Here is a 12029-nt window from a genome sequence, read left to right on the forward strand (position 1 = left end):
TTTACACACATGCAGTCCTCAAGTACACCACCAGAGGGTTCAAAGATTACAACTAGAAATATTGCCTATGCTCCCCTCCCACTGTATATTTTGCAGTGGAAAGCGAGATGAAACCGGTTGGCCCCGACTGGTACGGGGTAAAGAGGCGCTTGGGGCGACGTGGGGGAAATTGCTGATCTCACTACGCACGCACTGAAGGTTTGACATTTCCCGACACCGACAAACATTGTCATTGACAGTAAGAAACAAGGTGGATGGCAGCAACTGCATAGTGGTCTACGTTTTAAACAAAGTGAATTCTATATTACTAGCTAATAGATGAATACACGTTGGTTGCTGTGAGCAGTCAAACGTTTTAGTACAAAGCCAGCCAACTAATTTTGCAAAGTCAGTACAGCTAACGTTGGCTATCTTGCTTCATTTTGTTGAGACAGTTTGCTAGCTACCTAACGATTAAACGGAGTATTTTAGCTAAACACCATTATAGTATTACTCAAAGGTCCGCGCTTACTAGGTCGCTAGCTTTTAAGCTAACAGTTCGCTAGTTGGTGTAGTGACCGACTTGTTTCTTGTAGCCTGTCACCGGCAAAATGACCGTCTTTGAAATGAATAATCGATCCCTAGCTAACTTCAAAGCGCTTCAAAGCCAGGTAAGGTATGTTTACGTGCCGTGTGCATGACATTTGACCACCTTTTCAATAGCTAAAAAAGTAGCTAACTAATGTATTCAGTTTGACCTGACGTAGTCCTTTTATAGTTTAATAGCTGTAGCGAGTCTGCAAAACATTGCATCATTATGTCGACGTGCGTATGTAATTGGTATAGCTATTCACCCCCTCACTGTAGTTGGGGCTGTAAAGAAACGGCGACAAGACGGCAAGAGAAGGGAAGAAGGCGCTCCTTCTGGATTCATCCACTGCATCATCATCAAAAATGGAGTTGACACTGGTAAGTTAGTAACGTTAGCTACAAATGTATACATGAACACTATGTAGTCCACGGGCATTGTCTTTGTTACTATACAAGCGAGTTAACCTGACTGACAGTGATACTGAGTCTCAGAATATTCACTTTAATTTCCTGGTTGCTAAAAATGTAATAGTTAGCCTAATTTAAGTTTATATGACAAAGGTGTTGGGAATCTTTTTTTTTTACCATATAAACCGCTGTGAAATTTATTTTCTATAACCAAAAATCTATATTTGTTTCAGATGTTTGTAGTTGGTGTACAAATGTAAGACGCAAAAACGAAATCTTAAGGACGGGAAGCATAGAAATAACGCACATAGAGCAGATCTACAGATCTAAGTTTTGCTTTCAATGAGAATGACAGATCTATAACTCAATTTCTGTGAATTTGGTCTTCACCCAAAAAGTTACATATTGCAGCTTTAAAATGTATGTCAAATTAAAACCAAATGATTGCAAAGTTAAACAAACCGTACAACTCTCTGCACAAGGACTACTTCTAACAATTTCCACAGAAAGTGTTACTAAAACACATTTACTTGAACATTGCAGATGCAATGTTTGGTAACAGAATGATGGCACAAACCATCATTATGTTAGCTAAATTTGTTTTCTGCAAAGATTTGGTTTGAATACCTGCGGTCATGGGCAGGATTTGACTATATTCTCCAGAAGTATGGAGTTGAAATCTTCCAAAGTGCATGGAGGTGAGGCCCAATACCCTTTTATGTTCTACAGGCAGCCTCTCATTGGTCATAGTTGTCTGTTGCCATGGCATTCTTTAGAAAAATAGACATATTTTTTGTAATGATGCGAATAATGGGTTGTGAGCCTAAGACTGTGACGTCGTGGTAAAGGAGGCTGCCATAGACGGAGAAAGTTGTATTTTCTGTGCAAACATTGTCAAATTAGTGTAGTAGAGTATTACATTGGTTATGTCATCCTGGCCTGGGGAAGACAGTGTAGTGCACACAGGCTGAAAGTCACACATTAATTTGCATAAACAGACTCCCACCACCATCCAATTCTCAGTGACCCATATTTAGTGACACACCCAGAGACAGACAGACTCTCACACACACAGTCTAAATCACACACAGAGACACAGCCACTGCATGACTCATACATCATTTCATAGAGACAAAATTTGTCAGAAAGCGATTTTGAGGGGAGGAGAGAGAGCAGCGCAATTCTGTTGTGTATATGTGTGTGTGTATGTGCGAATCAACGAGCAATTGAGAGAGAGAGAGAGAAACCAATTTAGAAGCCTGTGGGTGGGGGCGAGAAAAGAGGTAGCAGCAGCAAACCATTGTGCGTTAGATCGCGAGAGAGGGAAGCGAGAGATGGAGATGGCTTATTTTGTAATATGCTGTTCGTAGCAGCAGCACAGAGAGGGAGAGAGGTGAAAGAGGGAGACATGCAACAGAAACAGGATTCTCAAGGAGGCAAACCCTCAAGCATCTTGGGAAAGGTAGGGAGGATAGCCAGTGTGTGTGTGTGTGTGTGTGTGTAACTGTCAAGTGCCAGTGTGGATGCGTTTTCATACTATGCAGTTGTGCAGTTGTGTCTACATGCTTTTAAAAGTAATTGTTAATCACCATGATTACAGTATTTGAGATCCGGCATCATCCGCCTGTCAGCATCTATGTCTTTGTGCCCGTGTGTGTCATCTGTGACTGTGAGTGTGTGTGTGTGTGTGTATATATGTTTGTGTGTCCATGTGTGTTTTAGATTGTGTGTTTAAAATTCACATGTACAGGGTTGCAGGTGTGATTGGAGGGTACAGTGAACATCTGCTGCAGGACTAAGTGAAATAAAACAATGAAAATTGTTATAAAAAAACAACAATAGAAATAGCACTATATAAATAACTGTAGCAGTGATGAGTAAGTACATGTCCATTGAGGCTGACTAAAGACTGTTGAGGGGGTGAACATAGGGGGGAGCAGCAGACTGACTAAAGACTGTTGAGGGGGTGAACATAGGGGGGAGCAGCAGGCTGACTAAAGCCTGTTGAGGGGGTGAACAGAGGGGGAGCAGCAGACTGACTAAAGCCTGTTGAGGGGGTGAACAGAGGGGGAGCAGCACACTGACTAAAGACTGTTGAGGGTGTGAACAGAGGGGGAGCAGCAGACTGACTAAAGCCTGTTGAGGGGGTGAACATAGGGGGAGCAGCAGACTGACTAAAGCCTGCTGAGGGGGTGAACATAGGGGGGAGCAGCAGACTGACTAAAGACTGTTGAGGGGGTGAACAGAGGGGGAGCAGCACACTGACTAAAGACTGTTGAGGGGATGAACAGAGGGGGAGCAGCAGACTGACTAAAGCCTGTTGAGGGGGTGAACATGGGGGAGCAGCAGGCTGACTAAAGACTGTTGAGGGGGTGAACAGAGGGGGAGCAGCAGACTGACTAAAGCCTGTTGAGGGGGTGAACATAGGGGGGAGCAGCAGACTGACTAAAGACTGTTGAGGGGTGAACAGAGGGGGAGCAGCAGACTGACTAAAGACTGTTGAGGGGTGAACAGAGGGGGAGCTGCAGACTGACTAAAGACTGTTGAGGGGTGAACATAGGGGGGAGCAGCAGACTGACTAAAGACTGTTGAGGGGGTAGAGGATGAACATAGGTGGAGCAGGAGACTGACTAAAGACTTGAGGGGTGAACATAGGGGAGCAGCAGACTGACTAAAGACTGTTGGGGTGGAGGCTGAACATAGGGGGAGCAGCAGGCTGACTAAAGACTGTTGAGGGGGAGCAGCAGACTGACTAAAGACTGTTGAGGGGTGAACATAGGGGGGAGCAGCAGACTGACTAAAGACTGTTGAGGGGGTAGAGGATGAACATAGGTGGAGCAGCAGACTGACTAAAGACTTGAGGGGTGAACATAGGGGGAGCAGCAGACTGACTAAAGACTGTTGAGGGGGTGGAGGATGAACATAGGGGGAGCAGCAGGCTGACTAAAGACTGTTGAGGGGGTAGAGGATGAACATAGGTGGAGCAGCAGACTGACTAAAGACTTGAGGGGGTGGAGGCTGAACATAGGGGGAGCAGCAGGCTGACTAAAGACTGTTGAGGGGGTAGAGGATGAACATAGGTGGAGCAGCAGACTGACTAAAGACTTGAGGGGTGAACATAGGGGGAGCAGCAGACTGACTAAAGACTGTTGAGGGGGTGGAGGCTGAACATAGGGGGAGCAGCAGGCTGACTAAAGACTTGAGGGGTGGAGGATGAACATAGGGGGAGCAGCAGGCTGACTAAAGACTGTTGAGGGGGTGGAGGATGAACATAGGGGGAGCAGCAGGCTGACTAAAGACTGTTGAGGGGGTGAACATGGGGGGAGAAGCAGGCAGACTAAATGACCATTGAGGGGGTGTGAAATAAAACAATAGAAATAATAAGAAGAATATACATATTAACAACTGTAACAGGGATGAATGTCATTGGGGTGGGGAGGAAATATCCATAGGGGGAGTAGCAGGGGGGAGGGGGTAGTAGGTAGCTGACTAGTGGTAGCTATTCAGCAGCCTGATGGTCTGGCGGTAGAAACTATTGGCCAGTCTTCCAGTTTTCGCCATGATGCTCCTGTACTGCCCGCGTCTGAATGATAGAAGCAGCGAGAACCAGCCGTGGCTACGGTGGCTGAGGTCCCAGATGATCTTCTTGGCCTTCCTGCAACACCTGGGGTTGTAGATGTCCTGGAGGGCTGACAGTGTGCACCCAGTGGTGCGTTTGGCTGCACGTATCACCCTCTGAAGTGCCTTACGGTCAGAGGCAGTGGAGTTGCCGTACCAGGCTGTGATGCAGCCCGACAGTATGCTCTCAATGGTGCTCCTGTCGAACACTGAGGGTCCTCTGGGAGAGGCCCAATTTCTTCAGCCTCCTGAAGTTGTTCTGCCGCCTTCACCACAGTGTCTGTGTGATTTGACCATTTTAGCTCTAAGATGTCTACACAGAGGAATTTGAAGTTCTTGACCGTCTCCACACAGTCCTGTTGATGAGGATGGGGACTGTCCAACCTGGTTCCTACGGAAGTCCACAATCAGCTCCTTTGTTTTGCTGACGTTGAGGGAGAGGTTGTTTACCAGGCACCATGCCGTCAGAGGGCCTACCTCCTCCCTGTAGGCCATCTCGTCGTTGTTGGTAACCAGACCTACTACTGTTGTGTTGTCAGCAAACTTGATGATGGAGTTGGAACTATGTGAGGCCATACAGAGAATACAGGAGGGGCCTGAGGACGCACCCTTGTGGGGCCTCAGTGTTGAGAATCAATGTTGAGCACGTAATGTTGCCTACCTTCACCACCTGGGGGCGGCCCGTCAGGAAGTCCAGGACCCAGTTGCATAGGCAGGAGTTCAGACCCAGGGCCGTGAGCTTTGTAATGAGTTTATAGGGCACTATGGTATTGAAGGCTGAGCTGTAGTCGATGAACAGCATCCTCACGTATACATTCCTTTTGTCCAGATGAGTGTGCAGTGCAATGGTGTATGTATTTATGTATGTACGTGCGCCTGTGTGTTGGTATTTATCAGTGTGTGTCCCATTTATCCCTCCGTCTCGAGCTTTATTTAGTGTTTGTCTGTGTACATCTCCCCCCTCCATGTTTGTCCATCAGACGTGTGAATAATGATAACGCTGAGTCTCCGTGTGATTCGCCATGATGGCTCCTCTGTTTGTGTGTCGACTGTCAGCACGCATCTCCATCACCACTGGTTGTGTGTCGACTGTCTGCACGCATCTCCATCACCACTGGTTGTGTGTCGACTGTCTGCACGCATCTCCATCACCACTGGTTGTGTGTCGACTGTCTGCACGCATCTCCATCACCACTGGTTGTGTGTCGACTGTCTGCACGCATCTCCATCACCACTGGTTGTGTGTCGACTGTCTGCACGCATCTCCATCACCACTGGTTGTGTGTCGACTGTCTGCACGCATCTCCATCACCACTGGTTGTGTGTCGACTGTCTGCACGCATCTCCATCACCACTGGTTGTGTGGGCACTCACCTGTGTTCTGTGGCTGCCGTTGCAATTTGTTGTACACTGCTCAAAAAAATAAAGGGAACACTTAAACAACACAATGTAACTCCAAGTCAATCACACTTCTGTGAAATCAAACTGTCCACTTAGGAAGCAACACTGATTGACAATACATTTCACATGCTGTTGTGCAAATGGAATAGACAACAGGTGGAAATTATAGGCAATAAGCAAGACACCCCCAATAAAGGAGTGGTTCTGCAGGTGGTGAACACAGACCACTTCTCAGTTCCTATGCTTCCTGGCTGATGTTTTGGTCACTTTTGAATGCTGGTGGTGCTTTCACTCTAGTGGTAGCATGAGACGGAGTCTACAACCCACACAAGTGGCTCAGGTAGTGCAGCTCATCCAGGATGGCACATCAATGCGAGCTGTGGCAAGAAGGTTTGCTGTGTCTGTCAGCGTAGTGTCCAGAGCATGGAGGCGCTACCAGGAGACAGGCCAGTACATCAGGAGACGTGGAGGAGGCCGTAGGAGAGCAACAACCCAGCAACAGGACCGCTACCTCCGCCTTTGTGCAAGGAGGAGACGGAGGAGCACTGCCAGAGCCCTGCAAAATGACCTCCAGCAGGCCACAAATGTCCATGTGTCTGCTCAAACGGTCAGAAACAGACTCCATGAGGGTGGTATGAGGGCCCGACGTCCACAAGTGGGGGTTGTGCTTACAGCCCTACACCGTGCAGGACGTTTGGCATTTGCCAGAGAACACCAAGATTGGCAAATTCGCCACTGGCGCCCTTCACAGATGAAAGCAGGTTCACACTGAACACGTGACAGACGTGACAGTCTGGAGACGCCGTGGAGAACGTTCTGCTGCCTGCAACATCCTCCAGCATGACCGGTTTGGCGGTGGGTCAGTCGTGGGGTGGCATTTCTTTGGGGGCCGCACAGCCCTCCATGTGCTCGCCAGAGGTAGCCTGACTGCCATTAGGTACCGAGATGAGATCCTCAGACCCCTTGTGAGACCATATGCTGGTGCGGTTGGCCCTGGGTTCCTCCTAATGCAAGACAATGCTAGACCTCATGTGGCTGGAGTGTGTCAGCAGTTCCTGCAAGAGGAAGGCATTGATGCTATGGACTGACCCGCCCGTTCCCCAGACCTGAATCCAATTGAGCACATCTGGGACATCATGTCTCGCTCCATTCACCAACGCCACGTTGCACCACAGACTGTCCAGGAGTTGGTGGATGCTTTAGTCCAGGTCTGGGAGGAGATCCCTCAGGAGGCCATCCAACACCTCATCAGGAGCATGCCCAGGCGTTGTAGGGAGGTCATACAGGCACGTGGAGGCCACACACACTACTGAGCCTCATTTTGACTTGTTTTAAGGACATTACATCAAAGTTGGATCAGCCTGTAGTGTGGTTTTCCACTTTAATTTTGAGTGTGACTCCAAATCCAGACCTCCATGGGTTGATAAATTGGATTTCCATTGATTATTTTGGTGTGATTTTGTTGTCAGCACATTCAACTATGTAAAGAAAAAAGTATTTAATAAGATTATTTCTTTCATTCAGATCCAGGATGTGTTATTTTAGTGTTCCCTTTATTTTTTTGAGCAGTGTATCTGCGTGTACTTGTGCATACATCATGAACATGTTTCTGTACTGTGCGTAGCCTTTTAGGGCATTGTTTGTGTTTTCACAAACAGAATGTGCGGTGTAAGCTGTGTTGCCTTCCTGCATACCCGTGTATGTAGCATCAGTCACACATAAAACGACATGTGGAACTGTGCTTATCCCTCGTCCTCTTTTTCTCACCCTCTTCTCTCCTCCCATCTCGCTCTCTCTCTCCATTCACCCCCCCCCAGGCGCATCCAGCTCTCAAGGCCTTCATGTGTGGCTCCCTGAGCGGCACATGCTCCACGCTGCTCTTCCAGCCTCTGGACCTGGTCAAGACGCGCCTGCAGACCCTGCAGAACAACATGAAGCCTGGGTATGTAGTGGAGCTCGGCAATTCGGACAAAAATCCATATTGCCATAAATTGACAAATGTTTTGCGATTCAATTATCCAAAACTGCGCTCTGATGCCGCTGATAGCCTACCAAACTTGCTAACTTCTGCTAATGGCTGGTACTCAGCCCTTCATTGTCCCTTTAAATCACTGTGTTCTTCTGAAATAGGCTACATTTTCTTCACCTCATAATGTTTCTTTAGACCTGCCTAAAATAAACAATGGATTTATTGTAATGCTGTAAGCAATATTAAATGGATTTATTGTAATGCTGTAAGCAATATTAAATGGATTTATTGTAATGCTGTAAGCAATATTAAATGGATTTATTGTAATGCTGTAAGCAATATTAAATGGATTTATTGTAATGCTGTAAGCAATATTAAATGGATTTATTGTAATGCTGTAAGCAATATTAAATGGATTTATTGTAATGCTGTAAGCAATATTAAATGGATTTATTGTAATGCTGTAAGCAATATTAAATGGATTTATTGGACTTAAAATGTAGACGTTCCAAAGGTCTGCATCAGTGGCTTGTAGGCTGTGTGTGGTAGCCAGAAATGCTTAACACGATTATGTTAATTAACAGTCAATTACCATTAGTCAGGCAGTTAATTGCATCACAATCACCCGCTGACAACATTTCATGGCAGCCCTAGTCATGACACTTGTTGACCTCTGCCTAATTCTTCTTCGCCAGCATTCGTCATGCTCTATTACCTGCCTGTGTTTGAAATGGTGGAAACAGTTGTTGGTGTTACCTCGAGTGGTTGCTATAGTTGTGCGACAGTTCAAGCACATCGCCTCACTCTGCTCAATGTCACTAGGTTGAAAACCAAAATAGGCCCAAACAACCCACACAGCGTCCTTATTTGGCAGCAATTGTCCTTGGATTTCTGGGATGGCAGTTTTTGACTCTGTTCATTTGACCCCGCTAATGAACGAGGCTACTCGCAACATCACTAATGAACGAGGCCACTCGCAACATCACTAATGAACGAGGCCACTCGCAACATCACTAATGAACGAGGCCACTCGCAACATCACTAATGAACGAGGCCACTCGCAACATCACTAATGAACGAGGCCACTCGCAACATCACTAATGAACGAGGCCACTCGCAACATCACTAATGAACGAGGCCACTCGCAACATCACTAATGAACGAGGCCACTCGCAACATCACTTGGAAGAACTGCCAACAGCAGGTGTTGGAAGCTTGGGATAGAACAGGGCTCTGATTGGCTCAAATGAAACGGCATAGATGAAAGTGTGCTCCGGCAGCGTGATGCTTTTCTCTATGCCGTTTTGCTTTCATATATGCATTCGCAAAATTGATTCGGTATGAAATGTCATTGTCGGTAATTTTTGGTTTCTCGTCCCAGCTCTAGTCTGTAGGACACACGTACACAGAAAGAGCCAGAGACACACAGGCACACACACGTGCGCATGTATACTTGCATAAACACCGATACAAACACGCAGACACACACACACACACACACACACACACACACACACACACACACACACACACACACACACACACACACACACTGCAGTGTAGAATCCCTCTTCGGTAGCTTTCAGACAGTTTGAATCCCCTCATTTGACCCATATATGTTAATAAGACACACTTCCATGCTAACAACCCCTCACTAGAATTGACCCCCAAAGACATTTTGGGAACATATCTACAGGTGAATCTGTCTTTGTAGACTTTCGCTTATTTTCAGGTATCTAGTCTCTTAGCGTAATGTGTGTGTGTGTGTGTGTGTGTGTGTGTGTGTGTGTGTGTGTGTGTGTGTAACCATTTATTTATCTCCTGTCTCAGTGCTCCTAAAGTGGGGATGATGACGGTGCTTATCCAGGTCATTCGGACAGAGAGCTTCCTGGGCCTGTGGAAGGGAGTGTCACCGGTGAGAGTCTAATTGAAACAGTCCGGCTTCCCTCTTCATCTTGTGGTTTACTTTCCCTGTTTTAACACAGTCTGTGTACACAATCTTGCTTAGTGTATCACTTTGGTTAGTGAATCTTTTTCTAAGAACCACACTTTCTTAGTACATCACGTCACTCTCCAAAAATGACAGGATTTTTTTTTTAACAACTGTTTTCTTTTGTGTGAACAATAGCAGAGGTGCATAAAGATGGCGGCCCCATGTACAGTTGAAGTCGGAAGTTTACATACACTTAGGTTGTAGTCATTAAAACTCGTTTTTCAACCACTCCACAAATGTCTTGTTAACAAACTATAGTTTTGGCAAGTCGGTTAGGACACAAGTAATTTTCCCAACAATTGTTTACAGACAGATTATTTCACTTATAATTCACTTTATCACAATTCCACTGGGTCAGAAGTTTACATACACTAAGTTGACTGTGCCTTTAAACAGCTTGGAAAATTCCAGAAAATGATGTCATGGCTTTGAGTCAATTGGAGGTGTACCTGTGGATGTATTTCAAGGCCTACCTTCAAACTCAGTGCCTCTTTGCTTGACATCATGGGAAAATCAAAAGAAATCAGCCAAGACCCCAGGAAAACATTTCTAGACCTCCACAAGTCTGGTTCATCCTTGGGAGCAATTTCCAAACGTCTGATGGTACCACGCTCATCTGCACATACAATAGTACACAAGTATAAACACCATGGACCCATGCAGCCGTCATACCGCTCAGGAAGGAGACGCGTTCAGTCTCCTAGAGATGAACGTACTTTGGTGCGAAAAGTGCTAATCAATCCCAGAACAACAGCAAAGGACCTTGTCAAGATGCTGGAGGAAACGGGTACAAAAGTATCTATATCCACAGTAAAACGAGTCCTATATTGACGTAACCTGAAAGGCCGCTCAGCAAGGAAGAAGCCACTGCTCCAAAACCACCATAAAAAAGCCAGACTACGGTTTGCAACTGCACATGGGGACAAAGATTGTACTTTTTGGAGAAATGTACTCTGGTCTGATGAAACAAAAATAGAACTGTTTGGCCATAATGACCATTGTTATGTTTGGAGGAAAAAGGGGGTGGCTTGCAAACCGAAGAACACCATCCCAACCGTGAATTATGGGGGTGGCAGCATCATGTTGTGGGGGTGCTTTGCTGCAGGAGGGACTGGTGCACTTCACAAAATAGATGGCATCTTGAGGGAGGAAAATGATGCGGATATATTGAAGCAACATCTCAAGACATCCAGTCAGGAAGTTAAAGCTTGGTCGCAAATGGGTCTTCCAAATGGACAATGACCTCAAGCATACTTCCAAAGTTGAGGCAAAATTGCTTAAGGACAACAAAGTCAAGGTATTGGAGTGGCCATCACAAAGCCCTGTCCTCCATCCTATAGACAATTTGTGGGCAGAACTGAAAAGGCATGTGCGAGCAAGGAGGCCAACAAACCTGACTCAGTAACACCATCTCTGGCAGGAGGAATGGGCCTAAATTCACCCAACATATGGTGGGAAGCTTGTGGAAGGCTAACCAAAACGTTTGACCCAAGTTAAACAATTTAAAGGCAATGCTACCAAATACTAATTGAGTGTATGTAAACTTCTGACCCACTGGGAATGTGATGAAATAAATAATAGCTGAAATAAATCATTCTCTCTACTATTATTCTGACGTTTCACGTTCTTAAAATAAAGTGGTGATCCTAACTGTCCTAAGACAGGGAATTTTTACTGCGATTAAATGTCAGGAATTGTGAAAAACTGAGTTTAAATGTAGTTGGCTAAGGTGTATGTAAACTTCCGACTTCAACTGTCACAAATGCCTCGTTTGCGCATTTCACCGAATTGTGCATTGCTCTCCTTGACTCTTTTATCATGTCCTCATTAGCACAGTATACATGATTCCAATTCTTGCTCCAAGACGGCAGCAATTTGAAAACCCAAAAAGTTGATTGTGCTGATTTATTGTTGTTGAACCATGTCGCGCTCCGTCGTTTAAAAACTCAGTGGATGTCATATCTGAGTTCCAACATCTTTATCCACTTCGCCATTGTTTCGACCTTAAAGAAGAATTTAGCTACAATTTAAATCTTAACCTTTTTCTCTCGCCCTCCTCTCTCTCCCCTC

General features: G+C 45.8%; 1 protein-coding gene across 1 annotated transcript; it reads left to right on the forward strand.

Moving 5' to 3' along the window:
• Positions 1–231: 231 nt before the first annotated feature.
• s2538 (Solute carrier family 25 member 38) lies at positions 232–8431 on the forward strand. Its single transcript, NM_001140916.1, is given in 3 exon segments — positions 232–650; positions 847–948; positions 7815–8431. Coding segments are annotated over 2 exon segments (351 nt in total). The 5' UTR covers positions 232–650; positions 847–933; the 3' UTR covers positions 8151–8431.
• Positions 8432–12029: the final 3598 nt, after the last annotated feature.

Source organism: Salmo salar, chromosome ssa12, assembly GCF_905237065.1.
Source record: "Salmo salar chromosome ssa12, Ssal_v3.1, whole genome shotgun sequence".
NCBI lineage: Eukaryota > Metazoa > Chordata > Actinopteri > Salmoniformes > Salmonidae > Salmo > Salmo salar.